Raw genomic sequence first — 20,021 nt, 5'->3', positions numbered from 1 at the left:
ATGAGCACAAGCGTCCCTATTCTAGGGTAAATATTCTGTGAAAATCGACACTTTGTGAGCTTGTACATTGACTAGAATTATCACGTGCCTTCAGCGCACTCAAGTCTAAGCAAAAATTAAGAATGAAAGACGAACGAAAGACACACGTGTCATGTGTCCAGGCGTAGCCAATCGTTTACGGATTTGCCCGCCTTCGTGTTTCAGCGCCGTCTTTAAAACCCTTTTTAAGGGTCGTTCAGGGCGGACGGACGTTCAGGGCTCATTTCTGATTGTATGCTGCATGATCGCAGTTATAAAATTAACGCTTCTGAAGAGAAATAAAGTTGTCGACACCTCGCCAAAAATGTGAGCTTCTGCCACAGAGGAATGTGGGCGTTGCTTTCGCGCAAATGTGTATATATATAGATATTTGAAGTGAAACTATTTAGTGTACTGAAAAAAAGAGGAAGCCGTAGTCCTGTCAATAAAGGTATATGGGGTTGAAGTGGTTAAGAACCATGGTTTTTCAATAAGGGCTTAGTAGTATAACTGATACATTTTCTACACATGGTTAAAACAGCTTGTATAAACAGAAACAAAAATGAGGAGGAAAAACAGACATTGCATTGGGGTGAAATAAAAATAATACTAATATAAATGAAAGAAGTTGATGATGCAACATCAGATTTAAGGGATATATCCCATTATACATCTTATGTTAACTAATGTAAAATGATGACTAATGGAAAACTAGATTAATGGACCACATCCCTTAACCCATTCTGACCGGGCACCCATTTTGGTGTTAGCATCATGTTATGCTTTAGCTATTGAAAAATAGCAGATCTACAAGCTCATAGCGCGCCACCGAGTGGCGCGCTACGAGCTTGTAGGTCTGCTATTTTTGAAAAATCAAAGAACGACTGACATTTTTAGAATCTGATCTCAGGTCAGAATGGGTTAATCAGACCTAGTGTGTGTCCAGTGGAAACCTCGTATGAATCTGATCTCAGGTCAGAATGGGTTAATTCTTCGATCACCAACTTTACAACCAATAAAACATTAAGGATTTCAGTGCTCAAAGCCAATATGCCTAGACTACAGTACTGAGCTCTTACAATGGCCATTTAACAGAAAATATGTATAAATAAGCATGGGTCCCCGTCACTCAACATGATTTACAGTACCCGTTTCCTGTGTTTTGGCTCCTTTGGGGTGGTGGACACAGAGCTGCAACTGGAAGAATTCAACTAGCTCATCTTTGAGAGAAGAGCTGGGCCTCATGTCAGCCCAGAAATTCAGGACGAGGGGCATTAAATCCTCTCCCAGAAGACACACTCTCATGCGACAGTTCAGGGCTGCGGACCTCAGGAAGACGTTTAGAGCTGAGACCAGGTGCTCCGCCACAGCTGAATGTTTCTCTTGCCTGCAGGTGTGTCATAAAGTTGAGAGTTGATGTTATTGATTACAGATTACTATCACGCCTTGTGACATGCTCCATATATGGCCGTCTCCACTCCATATATGAAGCCATGGAGAAGACTGGAACATCACCTAGATGTGATTTAATGATTTTTTTCAGACCTCCAGTTCCAGGAAACACAGAATGGGGGGACTTTTTTTTTAAACGTTGCTCTCAAGAATGTTTTTTAAAACATTTGAAGCGAGAAATAGACGATGCAGTACCCGAAATTTGATTACATTTCATCAACACTCACTTCCATGTTTCCGAGGCGACTTGGCCAACTTGGAATACTTTCATTACCGTAAGCAAGGAAATACTTTGTTTTGTTGTAAATGTATTAATTTATGTATTAAGTATTCGTGTACTAAGTGGGATAATATCTGGCTAGGTGGTCATTGATTATAAATAAATCACGTTCAGGGTGATTAACCACTTTCATCAACAATGACCACCTAGGCAGACATTGGGCTGTATTTTGCGTGTCTTAAGTACCAGGTCTTATTCCCTAACTTGAGTAAACTAAAGACCTGGAGGTGTGATCAATGCTCTTTGGCCACTCAGAATAGCCAAATGGCATTGATCACGCCTCCAGGTCTTTAGTTTACTCAAGTTAGGGAATAAGACCTGGTACTTAAGACACGCAAAATACAGCCCATTATCTCTTGCTTAGCATCCTGCTGATGGTGGGGCTAAAACCTACAATGAAACACAGCTACTGAATTCCACTCAAGGAGAAGGCAAGAATAGTATAGAGTTGAATTATCAGTAAAACACAAGACATATCGATTTTGATGGAATTTGACACAATGTTACCTGACATTGAGAAGTACTTTGGAGAAGAAGCTGAAGAGAGTGTAGTGGAGTCCTTCGGTTTGCGTGCAGCAGCCTTGCACCACCGTGTGGAGGACCCTGCTCACCAAAACACGGTTGATGGACTTGGAAGAAGTGTTAAACAAGCCGCAGTAAAGATCTAAAAGACCTAGGGATAATAAACAGAAATGTACGGTAATTAATTCATTATGTTTATATGCGTCTACTCTAGATTTTACATTTGACACCCGTTATGACAAGTCATAACAGGGGCGGATTTTCTTTTCCGTTAGGGACGCCCTGGGTCAGCTCATTCTATCGTGCCGACCCATGTTCCTGTTCGGAAGTTTGTTTTCTTATGCAAATGATAGAACGCAGACATAAATATCGTCGGAAACGTCTTTGCTGCGGTTTCGTCACATGAGTACGATGGTCCAAAATAAGAATATAAGAGCTACTGTATAAGAGACAACGGACACGGCTGCGAATTTTCCTTTGGCGCAGAAGCTGTTAAGTATTTTTAATCTGTGTTTGACCGATTTGGTAGCTTTGATTCCTCTCTTCCTTCCTTGTTTATTGACATCCCATTGTACCGCCTATCTGGCTAGATAGTGGCTAGCTATGACAGAGCAGATCAGAGGCAGGAACGTAGGGACGCACAGCTAGCCAACCGCAGCTGGAGGTGGTACAATGGGAAGTCAATAAACAAGGAAGAGAGGAATCAAAGCTACCAAATCGGTCAAACACAGATTAAAAATACTTAACGGCTTCTGCGCCAAAGGAGAATTCGCAGGCGTGTCCGTTGTCTCTTATATGCTTATTTTGGACCATCGGACCCACGTGACAAAACCGCAGCAAAGACGTTTCCGAAGTTATTTATGTTTGTGTACCAGGTAGCAGGTTAGCGCTGGAACAGGACCCCATGGTATAAAGTCTTAAAAATGTCTGAAACTTTACTACCATTGGGTTCTGACTCGTGGGGCTAGGACATTCAATGAATTGAATACAAAATTAAAGCAAAACAAAAACCTAATATTTTGAATGACGAGTGTTCTATTGTAGTGTAACTGTTCATCCATAACATCAAACTATCTTAAAAGGTGATTGAGTAAATATTGAGCCGAACAGCCCACACTGACCCTGCCATTGCTGCGAGGTGACATCACACCAGTATTTGCGGGTGGAGAGAATGTTCTTAACCAGGAGACTACTGTAGTCTTCTCCATAGACTGTACAGGTGTAAGAATTCTGAAGCACCTCCATCACATGTCTCAGAAGGTCACTGCACTTCAGACGTGGACCGCCTGGAAGGGGGTTAGACGGAGTGAAATATGTTATACTGCATTCCAAAACAGACTGTAAAATCTAAAGCTTTAAATGAAAACATCACCAGTGAGATCACCAAGTTTTGCAGGATCACCACTTATAAGTATTGGTTAATGACAATGAACACTGGAAATACATTTGATAGAACCCAAGTAATTTGTGCTAAACTTGAGACAAGTCTTGTAATGTAATAAACTGCTGGATATTGAGCGTGAAATCTAAATGTGTTGCCTCTACTGGTCCTTACGTTTGTTGGCACAGCGAATGAAGAACTTGATCAGGCTGGAAAGTTCCTCCAACTTCTTCTTCCGTACTGTCAGAGTGGCTCCTTTAACACTGGCTGCTTTCGATTGGATACCCGCAGTCTCTTTCTGGACATAGCGCTGTAAAAACCTAACAGGCAAAAAGACTGCTATTATCATTATATATTATAATTGTCTTTATATCTCCTGAATGCATTGTACATACAAACATACATATTGATAAACAATGTTTATCTAATTGAAATAAGAGGACATAGAACTAATATTTTGTATCCAAATAACTAATTTGTAATGGGTGGTTCTAATTGGGAAAAAGCCCTGACAATCCAGGCAATATTTCAATAGTTTATGTAAAATCAGTGTGCATGTGAAGCTATGTTGCATTAAACAGACTGCGAACATGTGCCCCCCCCCCCCCTTTCTGCATAATATGCTAAAGGCAGTCTAATTACCTAAACACAGCATCCCACGAGAGTTGCTTGGAGCCTTGGGCAGCTTTGGCTCCTGAGATACGATCCAACTCCTGCACAATCTCTGGTTTTCTGAGGAGCTGCATGAAGCGTTCAGCCTCTTTCTGATAGGAAGAGACACCAACTTCACTTGTGCCAAAATGTTGTAGTATACATGGACATACATGATAGCTTTGTGTGGTAAACAAATGTTGTTTTATCTATGCTATTATTATTTATAATGGGCTGCAATTACCTTTCTCTCTGTAGCTTTATCATTCTCTAAACCCCTGCAGCATATCAGGAGTTCATGAATAGCCAGGCTCATTGTTGTGTATTAAGACTAAGGAGATGAACCTTCCATCCACAAGATGTGGCCAGTCTGCCAATTGTCTACTTGGAGAGGGAAAAGGCAGGATAGAAGGTTATTGATGGAAATGTTTGCTTTACATTAGCTGGTCCCACATTATCATGTCCTAATTCAGACTAAGGGAACATTATATTTCATTATTATGTCGTGCATAAAGTAAAATATTTCAAATGACAATTTACTATAATACACAATAGCATTACGTATCTTAGCCTTGTGAAGCTAACGTCCAGGTCAGGTACAAGAAACACTAGCCCCTTTCGGGACCCTTGGTTACCTTTTCTGAATTTTGGACCGAGGTACCCAAAATTCAGAAAAGGTGGAGGGTCCCGAAATGAGTTAGAACTAATTAGCAGGGCAACTGGTTGAAATACACACGACATGCGCAGTGACAGAACAAAAACGACTGCTTTCTAGCGATAATAACGTGTTTCTGTAGCACTGACAGTACCTCTGTTGATGTGTTTGCGTTAAAGTGTTGATGTTGGTCAACCGCTACTGACATTAACTGTGTGTTCCACACACTACACACCAAAGAAAAAACAACAACACTTGATTTGACACACGCAGTACACGCGCAGGAAGAAGGAACCAGAGGAAACTCCCGCCCGCCCCAGCAGTGTGACGACGTCACAACCTCGCGTCGGCAGCCTTTCCAAGCCGGGTTTCTATCTACTGCTCAAGGCTCTGATCCGGTCCAGAGTCCGCCTACTCTGTATTCGGTATGCACACACACACACGCGCACACACACACACACACACACACACACACACACACACACACCGTTTCCGTGTCCGCTCCAATGGAATTAAGATCCCAGTTACAACAAGGTAGAGCAGCATAGAGCTAGTTGTAGAGTAGACTGTGTAAAGTGTAACTGGGTTCTGCATATAAAGAAACATTTATATTTTACAGGCATAATAAAGACAATCATATCACCCACTTATTGTACTTGTGTTTTAACAACTCGGTACGTTGACGAATGACGAGAACAAAGGGGTAGGGAAAATCGTTGAAAATGTTTGTCTTCAGAACTACACCGACCACAATGCCATTATTCCATTGAATATAGCGTCACATATACATCCGGAGCACTGTGCTTGATTTCCCCGCCTTTTGGCTCCTCGCAGGCAGGCAGGCAGTCAACACAGGACGGGTCGGGTACACAAATCTTTCTTTGTGTTTATTACTTTGTTCTTTCTTTTACACCTTAAACCCATTTACCATAATGTGAGCGCTGGCTGTTGCGTCGGTTAAACTCCAGCTGGCCATGTTGCTTCCGTCCGACGTAGCGAGGCTTGTATTGGGTAAGCAGTAGTATTATACCCGAACCCTGGCTAATGTCAACCTTTACTGCCAGCTGGGCGGTAGGCTAAACTTAGCATTTTGTTAGCAAAGTTATTGCTTCTTTAACTCTGAGTCTGAGAGTATCCACATTGTTCCCATTTGTATACACTCAGACTTACAAATTTACAACATTAATAACGCCTGTCTTTTACTGTCTAATCATGTATGCACACTTGCACAGGGTATCTACAGGAAGAAGGATTATCCTCCACCAGTACAGCCTTCATTCATGAGAGCCCCAGCTTAAAAGAGTATGCTGAACACAGCACAGATGATGGATTTATTCCTTCTTGTGTATTTGTAAGTGGGACTTTTTGTTTCTAAATAAATCACACCCTTCGCAAACAGTACCATAGATGTCGACTGTCATAGTTGTCATCATGACACAAGACCCATAAGAGTGACACATAACAATCAAGAATTACATTTTCTTAAATGATTATAATACTTGTCTTGTGTATGCAATACGTGACTGGGAATTATATGATTATTAATGCATACTGGGGAAATATCATTTCAGTCTCTGTTTGGGAAAAACCTGACTACCATCTTGAATGAGTATGTTGCTGCCAAAACAAAAGGTGAGTGGGGTTATTATTATTTTGTTATTATTGTTTACTATAGATGTGTGTGTGTGTGTGTGTGTGTGTGTGTGTGTGTGTGTGTGTGTGTATATATATATATATATATATATATATATATAGATATCCTAACTCATGATTGTGTGGCTTTAATGTTTCTGTTTGGGTGTATATAAGGTTTCTCAAACATGTTTGACCTCTACAGAGACCAATCATGAAGTTCCTCCCATAATGACTTCGCTTTGGAAAAAGCTTGAGTGTACACTCAACCAAATTAAGTACGATTTTCTTCATGTTTTCACACAATGCAGTATACTAATATGTTATTCTGAACTTAATCTTCCCATCAGATCTTTTTAGATGCATGTAACATTTCAATTAGATTTGTTCCAAAACTAGTTTTAATGTGTTATGTATTTGTCTTCCCCTAGATCATTGCAGAATTCTCCATCTTTATTGGTATCATCTCAAAGAGGTATGTTTTTCAAATTTGAGTGAAATTAATTTTGATTTAAAAAAAAAAAAAAAACCTTTCTAACCGTTATGTTGACACACACACTTCAATTCAAAGGAGCTTTATTGGAAAATTTGATATGAGTAAATATACGTTTACATTGCCAAAGCAAGTTCCAAAATATCAGTTGAAAATGGGGAAAGTACAGTATATACAGTTGTAGGTGGTACAGGTACAGCATTAAGTAAACAGAGCTGTTTCACATTGCGTCATTATACTGTACATGTAATTATATATGAACAGCGAACTAGCAAATGTGCAAGCTCACAATGTGACGCATTGTGAGCTTGTAGATGAGTCACTTTCACTGAATTGTCACACCTAGCCTTCTCTAATGAGTCTCTTCCCTTTTGCAGCGCGTTCACGGATTGGAGCGGCACACATGAGAATACAGCACGCCTTGACTATGTCCCCCAATAGCAGACTTGCATGCTCCACCGATACTGAGATGGGCCCAATCACCACCAGCAGCCTCGGCCACACTTCCCACGGTATGCTGGGCCATTCCACTCCTGTCAACTACTCAACACATGAGACCAGAGCCTCCTCGATGAGCAGCACACCCTTTCAAATTGAAGAAGGCGGCAGATTGGACACCATGGGAAGTAAGTACTTGACCATGAATATTTTTGCTGTATTATTAGGCAATGCTACTGGTTGGGGGATTTGTTTCATACACCATGTGTACGCTTCACATACATTTAATTTCATCCCGTTTGTGGTTCAGACAGCAATGCTAAAATATAATTAAATGTATTTACCGGTACTTCACATATATAAATCAGATCAGAAATGACAGTGTTAGAGAATCAGCCCAGGTTGGAAGGTTTACTTTGGGGATAAAACAAGAGAGACAAGGTTGAGATGGTTTGGGAGTGTGCAGAGGAGATATGAGGTCTGATGGCGCTGCCAGGCAAGGGAAGAAGAGGAAGGCCAAAGAGGAGGTTTATTATGGACTAGACCTGTGCCCGTCGGCCACCGGCCTACTTGGGAATGATGCAAGTTGGGAACCTAGTATGCAATACCCGTTGTCACAGCACCCGTTTTAACATTTTATCTGTGTCCCATATGGAGATCTCTGTATCTGTCTGCCTGTGTCTGAAGAGTGAAAACAGACTGTGAAAAGTGTTCTGGCTATGTAATCAAATGGCAGGTGTGGGTTTCCATGGCAATCAATTGGCTGAGGCCCTGTGGCAGTGATGCAAATAACCTGCATCCTTAGACTCGTTAAATTAAAAATGGACGCAATCATGTCACCCTCCGGGGGTCCTGGGATGCAATACTGTACTTGGTACTGTACTCTAACATTGTTGAAGTAGGACTCATAAAATGTCCCACTCCCTGGGACCCATCTAAAAGACCACCCCTGGGTCCTGGGACCCATTACAATACATTGAAAACCTATTTGCATCACTGCTGTGGTGGTGTAGAATGTGTGTGTCAAATTAGAAGTTAGTGGGGCAACCGGGTCTCGTGTTACGTGGACTACAGACGTACATATGTATTGTACATACAGATGCACAGAGATGTGGTGCATTTATAGTAGGATGCAGTGAGAGAGGACATGCAGGTGGTTGGGGTGACAGTAGCCTCGGTCGGTAGTCGGTACCCAGGCTTTTATTTTTGTTCGCATTCGGCTCAAAAATGAAAGCCTGGGGAAACAAGACATTTCCTGGTCTAGAGCAAGGTATACAGTATGAATTGGAAGTAAGGTCACCAACGTCATTTTCGGTATCACGCAATTCCAAACGGCAGATTCGTCGCACCATGGGTGCCAAACTACACCCGGAAGTTCGGCAGAATGCACTGGAGTCAATAAGAGCTCAGTGACCAGCTCATAAACAAACACTATTTCTGAATGACTGAGAACTTTTGTAAAGTAATTGCTTAAGTTCTGGCAAATAACAGAAGACATATAATATAACACATTATTGTCTGCTGTGTTGCTTTTCATTGTGTACACTGTGTAATTTTATAGAGTTATCTAAAGAGCAAAAAGTACGTTTCTGAACATGCCAAGTATCGCAAGACTGTCCACCGTTTCCTGTCTGACAGCCAAATCTTGCGATACCCCTGGAACAGAAACGATACCTACTGCTGTTTAAATCCTCAAATAAAATGATGTACTGTGCACATCGAAAAGCAAGTGATTAGAAAACAAACTGTGATATGCCTGAACCAATTATATGACACGGGTCTCAATGGTTCATAAATAATGTTTGTTATGAGCTGGCCCAGCTTGCTCCATTCACTGCTTTGTATTAATTTAACTTCCCGTGCGAGATTTGGCTCCCATGAAAGTGTCATGGCACAGCCCAGTCACGAGACCATGATACTACTTAGTCTGGAGTGGGATTGAACTACAGTGTCTGCTGTTTTCTACTGGGGCGGAGGGGGGGGGGGGGGGTGGCATTCAGATCGTTGAACAATTACACTTACGCATTTAATCCAGAGCGGTTTACAATAAGCAAGAACAAAAATACATAAAATTCATAAATAGTCCTCATGAATCATACGTAAGCTAAGAACTTAACAGTGGAATATCTAATGAACTATGCAGTTGGGACTTGGGACAGTTTGGGACTTGTGGAGCGTTGTCCCAGCATTTTTAGTGAAGGTACTTTCAGCTTCCCTCTGTTGGCTGGTCTGAGTGAGCAGGAGGGTTTGTAGGGTTCCAGTATGATCCAACGCATTGCTCCCGGCAACACCCGCCCCTCTATACCAGATATCATGGTGGCTGAGCCAGGCATAGACATATAAAGGTAAACCAGACTCCTCTTCCGGATCTGGGGCATGTGTTCTTGAGGTTTGAGGCAAACATTTCCCAAGATTCCTTGCGAAGCATGAGCGGAAGCCAAGAAGCCAATAGCAAGAGGTCGGGGAGGAGCAAACCATGCCTTCTTTAGGAGACCATTTGTAGGCCATTGCGTCTCTAGTGGCTCCAATGAAGTTCGCCCATCTTCATAAATAGACCATCTTTGGCGGAAGCTTGCCATGCTTCCGCGAGTGTAACAGAAGTCCCGGAAAAGACATGCTGTGATTGGCCAGTAGTTATTTGAGTGGCAGCGAGAGACATGGAGGAGTCGCACGAGTGACGCCACTTGGGCAGCGACGCAGCATGCCTTCAGCAATTGCTGCGCACTTCTGGCCCATTTTGCACATACAGCATCTATTTTTTTAAATATCCATGGGGCCAGGCCCAAGAGGGAAATAGCAAGAGTCACGATCTCCGGTTTACTTCCCGTATCTGCGTGAAGTGGGCAGACACATTATTAGGAGACGGGAAGAAGGTCTATTCATTTCCAACCATGGTAGAATGAACGTGAACACAGTCAACAGCTGAACCGTTCTTTAGCTCCATGGTCACTGAACTAAATACTGGACCCAATCATCACAAGGCACATGATATTAAACAATTTTAAAATCTAAAAGACTTATTTATTAAGTCATGTATTGTCTGCCAGTGGTGGTTCTTATATTTGTGATGGCACTTCATCGTTGCTAAAATAGGTAAATATTTGCTTTAAAGGAGATTCACCAGTGCACATTCTTGTCCCTGACCCCCGAATTACAACAGCCCAGATGTCTCCAGGACGACGGAAATGGTGAGATATATATTGTTTTTGTTGTTTTTATGTTTTAGAAAAGTACTAGTGAGATGAACAGCAAACTAGCTTCTTCACTTGATTAGTTTTGTCCCCGAAACACATATGTTCATGCATTATTATAAAAATAAGAGACGATGCATGCACTATACTGTACCAGAAGAAGGCCAGTTGGGCGATGGTGTATGTTTTTGTCCCTGGCAGCCATAGCTGGATAGAGAGGCCATCTGGAAAAACAGAAGGTCCCCGGTTCGCTCCCACCCATGTTTTGGAAATGAAGTGTCCCTGAGTAAGACACTTGACCCCTAACTTCTGCTATCCGGGCGCTGTAGTACCAATTTATAGTATAAATTACCTGTTGTACCCTGTGCATTTTCTATCAGTTCTGCAGCGCTCTACCTTTTTTAATGCCAGGACGACATGGACGTCATTAGATGCTCCTATAAAATATATAGATATATTATATAGTAGACGCCTCGATAACCACCAGCTATGGGATCTTTCTTTGCAACCCCCCTCCATTTACCTTGGTTAAAAGCAGGATTTTCAAAGCCCCATAACTCTGCTTCTACGTTCGCTGTCCATGGTAATCCTGATTCATCCGATGTTCGGATGTCATTTGTGACGTTGTCTCGCATCGCTCCCAACATGTAAACGTTTCTGGCGAAAGGTAAACGGCTTGAGCTAATGCTAATGATAGCCGATGGTTACAATGGTGGAATGGAAGCTGCTCAACAGGCTGTGAACAGGTTAGCTACACTTTGCTGCCACCTAACGTGACTATAAAAGAGTTCATGCTTGTTTAGGTCACTAAATTACGACGCAAGATCGAATGGCATGTGGCCGATTATAAATACAGTGGGCTCACTTCACACAAGTGTGATTTTTATCTACTGTATGGGCTGATATCTGTTCTGCTGTGCTCAGGGATTCCCCTAGGAGGAGAGGTGGTGGTCTGGGTGGGCCCAGTGGTACCATAAGATCCAGCATGACTGCAAGTAGCCTGACTGTAGAGCCCCAGCCTGAGCAAGATGTCAATGAGAACTTCCCTGTAAGTACTAAGTGTGTGTGTGTGTGTGTGTGTGTGTGTGTGTGTGTGTGTGTGTGTGTGTGTGTGTGTGTGTGTGTGTGTGTGTGTGTGTGTGTGTGTGTGTGTGTGTGTGTGTGTGTGTGTGTGTGTGTGTGTGTGTGTGTGTGTGTGTGTGTGTGTGTGTGTGTGTGTGTGTGTGTGTAATCTTGTTACGAATGCATTGTCTTTCGTTTTAATGTCTTTGCTGCTGCATCAAACCTTGGGGAGAATTGTTAGCAGAGGGAACTAGAATAACTAGTGCCTTATAAGCCATACGCTGCATGAAATCCTGGTCATACATCTTGTCTCCACAGCAAATGGTGATACAAAATGCACGAGAGAAGATACTGGGTGACAGGTCATTACAAGAGAAGTTGGCTGAAAACATTAACAAAATCCTTGCAAGGTAACTAATATATAAGATGTTTTTTATCGTTTAATTTCCTGGTCCCTGTACCACACTTCGCAGCATTACTTGTGGGAGAGGTGACTGAACAAAAGCCTGTTGTGTACCACGCCTTTCTTCTGTCTGTTTTCTGTGTGACAGTGATCAAAGCCCTCAGACATCAAAGACATCCTGTAGCACCATGGAGACAGACCAGTCTATCGATGAAATCCTGGGACTGCAGGTGCCTTTTACTTTCCTATTAGCAGACTCTACATTCAACTTATTTTGCTTATAATTATCTGCTAAGAATTCCTTAACCAAATGACATTAGACGAAGCCAGATTAAAGACAAAAGCAATTATAATCATTGCAACAAACCTATATACTCTGTTGACTGGAGTCCCCCAGGACTCTACTAGGCCACCTACTTTAATTATTTAAAAAAAAATGTAGACTAGACCAATCTCTTCACTGAACGTGGCCCATCTACAAGCTTGCAACGTGTCGCAACTTTTTAGATCTGCTATTTTCAGCGGCTGTTCGACCCCAGAATAGGGACACTGGCATTCGGTTCATGTGGTTAAATAAGCTGTAATGAATGCCTTCGTAGTTGGACCACCTTCCATTGTGACATGTCTCACCAGGGGGAAATCCATATGAGTGATGTTGCCATCCATGACATATTGGAACAAACAGAAAGTGACCCCGCATTCCAGGCTCTATTTGATCTCTTTGATTACAGTAAGCATTTTCACCTGACACCAGTCATATTTGTATTTTCCTTCTGAACACATACAAGAATGAATATGGTTTTTAATAAAATGGTTAAAGAACTGAACACCTGCTGCATAAAAGCTATGGTCTTAACTGATTCTTAATTCTAAGGGTCCAACCACAAGCTCTCTTTCAACAAGAGAAACTGTGCAGTGTTTTTGCTTGATTCCGATCTATTTGCAGATAAAACCAGAATCGCTGAGGAGCCAGAAGATGGTGTTATGAGCAGTAGCCCTGAGGAGAATACTGCTGGGTCTTCAGCTACTAGCAGGACTCCCCAGGATAAAGAACAAGGTATTTATGTATATTGGTTCATACGGTATATAAAGAGCATAGGCTTTTCATCCTCACACACGGTTTTGTCAAAGTTGCACCAACTTGCCAACTTTAGATGTGTGGGAAGGAACGTGTGCAGTTGGAACCAATAACATTTCCGAATTATAACATTTGGTGTGTTTTTACCCAACATAAAATTGTATTAATTAAATGAGCATGAAGGACAACGTTATACTTAATCATTGCTGTAATTTAACATGTCATTTTCCATTTGCGGCTCAAGATACATGCATTGCTGGGAGGACAAAGTATGGACAACAGCCTAACAGCAGAAAAACCAGAAAGCCTGCTGCCCTCAGTTTGTTGAAGAAGACGATACTTGGGCCGAGTGTCAGAAGATGCAGAATAGAAAACAGCTGTGCCAGGCTGTTGACAATCTCGCAGCCAGGAACCACCTCAACCTCATCTACTGATGCAATGAACTCTAACAGAGGAGGAAATGACGAGGACTCTCTCTTCAGAGAGGATGCAGTTGCACCCATGGATGTTCAAGAACCTCTGGATCCTCCCCTATCACCTCCTATCCCCCCTCCTCCTACTTGTCTTCCACAAGCTACTCTCCCTTCTCTCCTTCCCCCTACTTGTAGTCCTCTTCCTTCTAATTGTCTCCTTGCTGTTACTTCTCCCCCTCTTCCCCCTACTTGTAGTCCTCTTCCTTCTACTTGTCTCCTTGCTGTTACTTCTCTCCCTCCCCCTCTTCCCCCTACTTGTCCCCCTCCTCTTCCTTCAACTTCTCTCCCTTCTCCCGCTCCTCCTTCTCACCCTCCTCTCCACTCCTCTCCTAGGAAAACAGCCTCTCAGGAGGTGTTGGAAATAAACATGGACAGCAGAAGCATCTCCACTAGCCTCAGTGCATCACCTGCCAAATCTGCTGCAAGTGAGACTATGTCGCGGTCAAATGTGATCCAAATGCAGCAGAATAAACGAGCACAGAGGGCAGGAGCAGGTCGTAATGCACAATTATCAACATTCCATATTCCTGCTGTAAGCTCTCGGTTCGCTCCTGTGCCAGATAAAACAATCAAAACCCCTGTGGAGACTATTCATCTACCTCATGCAACTGTGGCAGTGCCCAGTGGGGGCAGCTCTCTGAATATAACAGCAGCCGCTTCCTCATTAACTTCCCCTAAATCAGCTTCATCCACTCCCGCCTCTTTCTCCGCGCCAGTCACAGCCATGTCGGTTCCATCGACAGTCCTATCCAGCACACCCAGCCAGGGCCCAGCTGACCCTGGGAATATAGTGTCCCTGAAGATCATCATCAGTGACGAACAGGAGGAGGCTTCTTGCTCAGCTGACAGTGTGTTGACTCAGGCCATTTCCAGCATCTCAGACCACAAGATCCCGACAATATTCCTCTCCTCCCCTTCCAATTCACCTGCCAAGGCCCCACACAGAATACCCCCAACAGCCAGCCAGGACGAGACTATTCTGGCAGTCAGCAGCCTGCAGAGTTCTGAGGTTCTTCAACCTGCAATGACATATGCTAACTCTTTTAGCAGCAAATCTGGGTTGATTGTAGGTTCTCCATTAACTGGGACATCTCAGCCCCAGCCCAGCTACATAATCCAGTTACCCATGGATACGGTTGACACCACCCTCCCCGCACCCACTGCCAGCTACATCTTGGTGACTGACCCTTCTGCTACAGACCCCCATGCCAGAAATGTGTTGATACCAACTGGTACCTCACAGGGGCCTACAAGCCAGTACACTCTGGCCACACCACCCAGAGGCCAGAGCCACCCTACTGGTAAGAGAAGTAGTCAAACCCCAGTATTACAATATTCAAGTATCCTTGATTGAACATTGAACCAAATAAATCAACTATGAAGTTGTTATTGGCAATACATTATTGCATTTTATTGAATCTTTAACTATTTCCTTCTGCACTCCCCATTAGTCATCATATTGTTCAGTGTCATTTGGTCTTCATTCCTTGCTGAATACCTGCCAGAAGTGTTTTGTTGCTGATCTTTGATTGGCTCCTCTGTGAATAACCAAAATATAGCCTAAAATATTCTGTATTATCGTTTATGCTCTTTCAGGATCAGCGCTTGTCTACCAGTCCTCTGTTGGGCCCATGATGCTGCCTGTGTCTGTTATGGGTCAGAATACTGCAGGCACAGGAACGTTTCAAATTGTTTCCAATCAGGTAAACAAATACTAGTTTTTACATAGAAATTAATGAATGTGTTTATTTAATTTATAGTGTACAACGTCAATAAAACCAAATAAGCAATATCAAATAGCACATGCTCTGTCTTTTTCAGCTTGTTACTGTGTCTAGCCCTGTACACACCCAGCCAAAATCTGTCAAAAATACACACCCCACAGTGGCCCAGAAACAGTCTGCTGTCTCAAGTAAGTCACTTTATAAGTCACTGCATTACATTTGTGTCATCCTGCATTGGTAATTACTTGCGTAAGAAGAGCGCACAAGTAGGGTAATCGGCTGCTTATGTTGGTGGTGTCCATCGGCCAATCAGGGATTGGCTGATGACATAACTAAGGTACGTTTGGTGATCGGCTGGGTATGTATGTACCGTATGTATGTCGGGGTAAGAATTGTGGTCCCTTATTGGCTGTTTATGGTGACGGTGGTTGGTATAAGGTCAACGGGTCTAAAGGATTTAGAACAGCAGTTTTAATAGACATTTGTTAGGGAGCGCCCACTGGCCAAGTGGTCCAGACGCATATCACACTTTGGCCTGACAGCGCGTTGCGTGTTCATGACGACCTTCTGCTGCATGTCTCTCCCCATCTCTCCCTCTTTCCTGTCATTCTTTGGCAAAAAGCCAAAAACAAATCTTTAAAAAAAGAGAGACATTAGTTAGTAGCAGTACTTGTGTGCTCTACTTGTGTACAAGGCGCAAGTTGGCACCTTGACGGAGTGCATATCTAGTTACTCATCTTGTTCTCTTGAATTGCAGGCAAAACGGGAACTGCTGAAGAAGAGTTAATCAGCAACGTGGTCAAGGTGATCTCGACTGAGAAGACAGGCCAGCAGATGGTAGCTGCAGGCATGAGCCCTGCTGGTCATCGTAGGATCCTCTGCTTTGACTCTGCTGGAGACTCCACACCACCACATGGCACCATATCGGCTCTACCCACCACACCTCCAACATCAAACACTCCTGTGTCACCTCCCCTTCAGCTCACTGAGAAAGCTAATACTGCACCAGTTCGTCGAGGAAGGCCTGCTATTTTGGCTGGCAGCAAGCCCAAAAGGACGATTGATGCTCCTGAATGTCCAGACCATACTCAGGGGTCAGAGGTGACAAAAGAGACACAGGAACCCCTGCCTCAACAACGGCAACAGAATGATTCTGTGAGAAAGACACCACGCAAAGAGGGTCATAAAGTCCTTGATCAAAAATCTAAAAATGCAAGCGTCAATGAGGCTGATGTCTCACAGCCCGAGTCCTCAAAGAAGTCTGCATCTGCAAGGAGATCAAAATCGTATGACGGCAAACGCAACAACGAGGACAACGGCAGTCAGGCAAAACCTAAGGAATCCAATAGTTCAAGGTCAGCATCGTCTGCCTCAAGGAGATCAACATCATTTGACGGTAAACGCAGCAACGATGATGACAGTCAGGCAAAACCTAAGGAATCCCATAGTTCACGGTCATCATCATCTGATTCAAGGCAGCGATCAGGGAACAGGATGGAGAAGGAGGAGGCCAGCGGGAAAAAGCCTGGTGACAACTGTCAGGCTAAACCTAAGGAATCCCGTAGTTTACGGTCAGCATTGTCTGACTCAAAAAGATCAAAAACCTTTGACAGCAAAAGCAGCAATGTTGACAACGGCAGTCAGGCAAAACCTAAGGAATCCAATAGTTCAAGGGCAGAATTGTCTGACTCAAGGAGCACAAAATCATTTGACGGTAAACACAGCAACGATGATGACAGTCAGGCAAAACCTAAGGAATCCCATAGTTCACGGTCGTCATCGTCTGATTCAAGGCAGCAATCGGGGAACAGGAAGGAGGATGCCAGCGGGAAAGAGCCTGCGGAGAAGGATCCAGCCAAGGCCCGTGAGGGACGGCCAGAGAGGAGAGAATCCCATAGTTCACGGTCGTCATCATCTGATTCAAGGCAGCGATCAGGGAACAGGAAGGAGGAGGCCAGCGGGAAAGAGCCTGCAGAGAAAGATCCAGCCAAGGCCCCTGAGGGACGGCCAGAAAGGAGGGCTTCCTCTCAGGAATCTCCTAGTGTCACAGCTAACAAAGAGAATGAGGTGGAGGGGAGCAAGCCAGAGCAGCAGCAGCAACAACTATCATCATCGCCTTCCTCAACACAACAAGAGTTTGGCCCACCACCAGCAACTCCTCAGACCCCCAACAAGCAGTGCAAATCCAGTAAGACTTCACATAGGACTCCCTCTAAGACCAGCTCCCTAACAAAACGGGCATCTGAGATGCTCCAGGACATCAAGGGACTCAACCCTCCTTGTACCCCAGGCAAGGGGTCAGGCACAGGCTGTCCAGACTTTCCTCTGCCCCGTACCCCTGGGACTGATCATGTCCAGGAGGACTCATTAGACCAACCCCGGACCCCCGCCAGACAAAGGGAGTTAACTCCCAGGCATCTCTTGCCACCTACGACCCCAGAGCTGCCTACCTGCAGCCCAGCCAGTGAGGCTGGCAGTGAAAATAGCATCAACATGGCTGCTCACACTCTTATGATATTGTCACGTGCCACCATTGCCAGGACAGGCACACCATTGAAGAACAGCATGCGCCAGGATGGGACAGGAGAGATGTCTCCTACATCCTCGAAGACTACCAAGAAGCGCAAGCAGTCCTCTCCTGCTCCTACCAGCCCCCAAGCCAAAAAGGTGTCGAAGCGTTCATCCACTGAAAAAAAGAAGGAAAAGGTGAGTGTTATGTTGAAATCTGCACCATATTGTGTACACTTCATCAACCGAATCTTTTTATGTATTTATTTTAGTTTTATCAGTGGGAGTGGGAGCAGTGCATTGAATGCCGCAATGTTCGTGTTCACACAAGCAGATGCAAAGATACAAAAAGCATATTTGTCACTTTGTATCTGAAGTTGAAGCCAAGCCAGTTCAACTTATTTGTAGCAGGTACAAACGTCGAATTTGCTTTGTTAAGGCCCAGCCCTACCTGGACCCTCATCAAACCCTGTACACTCAAGACACTGCCCCTGCTGCCACCATTAGCCCATTTTGGACTGAAGCTGATTCTAAAAAGCCTTCTAAATCCTGACCTACGTTTTCTGAAAAACTTCAAATATTTATATAGCGGCATCAATTTCTTGTCATTTTTCAATACTGTACATACTGTACAGAACCCCAAAAGGGGTTCCCGTCCAGAAGGGTTAGAACACCTAAAGGGGTTCCTGCCCAGAATGGGTTAGATCTCCATATATGGAGCTGACCTGTTTGACATTCCATATGTTGATCTAACTTCATCAAACCCTGTACACTCAAGACACACTCCATATATGGCTAGTGCACGCAAGAAGTGAGACGAGGTCGCTTCTTGCCCTCAGGCAGACGTCTTACTGGTGTTATGCTATGTTCATTGTTTACCTGGTATCCTAGTTTCTTTGCACTACTTATGTGGCTTGACTGGAGTTCATGCTTATTCCGATCTCACTGTATTTCGCTCTGGATAAAAGCGCTAAATGCCATAAAAATTTACATTATAATTGTAATGCCTTTACTTTTATAGAAGCAGAAGAAAGTGTTGGACTGCTTCCCAGATGACTTGGATGTGGACAAGTTCCTCTCCTCTCTTCACTATGATGAGTGAATTTGATCACTAATCACATCATGAGAGGGTTCCCAGGATGCTTACATTACTGTTACTGTTACATTGCCTGAGACCTTATATGACAGATTCTGGTGGATCGTGGAGTGGACGACTGTCGCTGTTGTTTTTCCCTAACAAGTAATTTATGTCATTATCCATTTATGTACTGCAGCCATCAAAATGGCTGCAGAGTTGATCAAGCTTTTTATTACTGCTTGTAATTTGTAAAGGATACTGATTGTAAAGAGCTCTATTTCAGAACATACAACTAACATTGACTTGTGCAATTAAAAATAATTCTACAAATGTCTGATGGTACATGAAAAATCATATCTACTCATCTTGTTCTGGAAAGTTTAATGGAAAGTGTAGTTCACTCAAAAATATTATGTTAATATGTTAATATATGTGAATGCAACATGTGTGTGTATATATATAAAAGAAAAACGTTTTAAAATGTTTGAAAATGATATTGTCAATTTGACAGCAGTGACAAACTGTTTCAAAACTGCTTACTCAGGCTTTAACTGGACATTCTCTAGGAAAATGTTTTAATAAACAGATTAATTGAAACCTTGTGTCATTATCTTTCAAATATAGTCTTTGCAGACAGTGAAAACCACCTTTTACATCTTATTAATTATAATAGGCTGTTGATTAGAATCATATACAGAATAGAATGGCTATAATTTAACAAGACCTAAAACAATGAGTCAATTTAATAATTATAAAACAAAATAAATTCTGACTATTTATTGGGGATTAGCTCAATGTGTCTACAATTTATCACCATATACATCTGGCCTTATAGCAGATTGGGCCGCTTCTCACTTCTTGTGTTACCACTGCCGAGTCAGGCTAGTAGTTTCTGACAGCTCCAATCTAATGAAGTAAATTTGGCTACCTCCGATTGGACCATAATGTACTTCTGGGTTCATCAGTTTCACAATAAAAGACC

At 43.1% G+C, this 20,021-nt stretch overlaps 2 protein-coding genes across 5 annotated transcripts in view; one reads left to right on the top strand and one right to left on the bottom strand.

Moving 5' to 3' along the window:
- atm (ATM serine/threonine kinase) overlaps positions 1-5,242 on the bottom strand; it is a 49,364-nt gene extending 44,122 nt beyond the window's left edge. For 2 of the 4 annotated variants that reach the window (XM_080771977.1, XM_080771979.1), the window contains exons 1-7: positions 5,114-5,206; positions 4,549-4,688; positions 4,296-4,417; positions 3,828-3,973; positions 3,394-3,558; positions 2,258-2,423; positions 1,167-1,405 (exon numbers count right to left, since the gene is read on the bottom strand). In XM_080771977.1, coding sequence (XP_080628103.1) covers positions 1,167-1,405; positions 2,258-2,423; positions 3,394-3,558; positions 3,828-3,973; positions 4,296-4,417; positions 4,549-4,620 — 910 coding nt within the window. In that variant the 5' untranslated portion in view covers positions 4,621-4,688; positions 5,114-5,206. Of the gene's footprint in view, positions 1-1,166; positions 1,406-2,257; positions 2,424-3,393; positions 3,559-3,827; positions 3,974-4,295; positions 4,418-4,548; positions 4,689-5,113 lie in introns of those variants that run through there. The other 2 variants (XM_080771978.1, XM_080771980.1) reach the window with 2 other exon arrangements.
- A 565-nt stretch (positions 5,243-5,807) lies between these two features.
- npat (nuclear protein, ataxia-telangiectasia locus) lies at positions 5,808-19,862 on the top strand. Its single transcript, XM_080772571.1, has 17 exons — positions 5,808-5,970; positions 6,192-6,310; positions 6,531-6,591; positions 6,797-6,869; positions 7,023-7,066; positions 7,462-7,710; positions 10,635-10,710; positions 11,638-11,761; positions 12,094-12,185; positions 12,327-12,408; positions 12,812-12,908; positions 13,125-13,235; positions 13,501-15,030; positions 15,326-15,432; positions 15,551-15,641; positions 16,211-18,159; positions 18,983-19,862. The coding sequence occupies exons 1-17, from the start codon at positions 5,934-5,936 to the stop codon at positions 19,061-19,063; spliced, it is 4,923 nt and encodes a 1,640-aa protein (XP_080628697.1). The 5' UTR covers positions 5,808-5,933; the 3' UTR covers positions 19,064-19,862.
- The last annotated feature ends 159 nt before the right edge of the window (positions 19,863-20,021 follow it).

The sequence above is a fragment of the Protomyctophum bolini genome (assembly GCF_963924005.1).
Source record: "Protomyctophum bolini genome assembly, chromosome: 9".
Lineage (NCBI taxonomy): Eukaryota > Metazoa > Chordata > Actinopteri > Myctophiformes > Myctophidae > Protomyctophum > Protomyctophum bolini.
Note: the sequence above shows the minus strand (reverse complement) of the source record. Positions and strands in the feature narration are given on the sequence as shown.

Bases quoted from the DNA above. Each gene is read 5' to 3' on its own strand.
- npat (XM_080772571.1), top strand. From the start codon at position 5,934: ATGTTGCTTCCGTCCGACGTAGCGAGGCTTGTATTGG. The intron at 6,311-6,530 runs GTAAGTGGGACT...ATATCATTTCAG, and splicing joins TTATTCCTTCTTGTGTATTT to TCTCTGTTTGGGAAAAACCT. The intron at 15,031-15,325 runs GTAAGAGAAGTA...ATGCTCTTTCAG, and splicing joins AGGCCAGAGCCACCCTACTG to GATCAGCGCTTGTCTACCAG.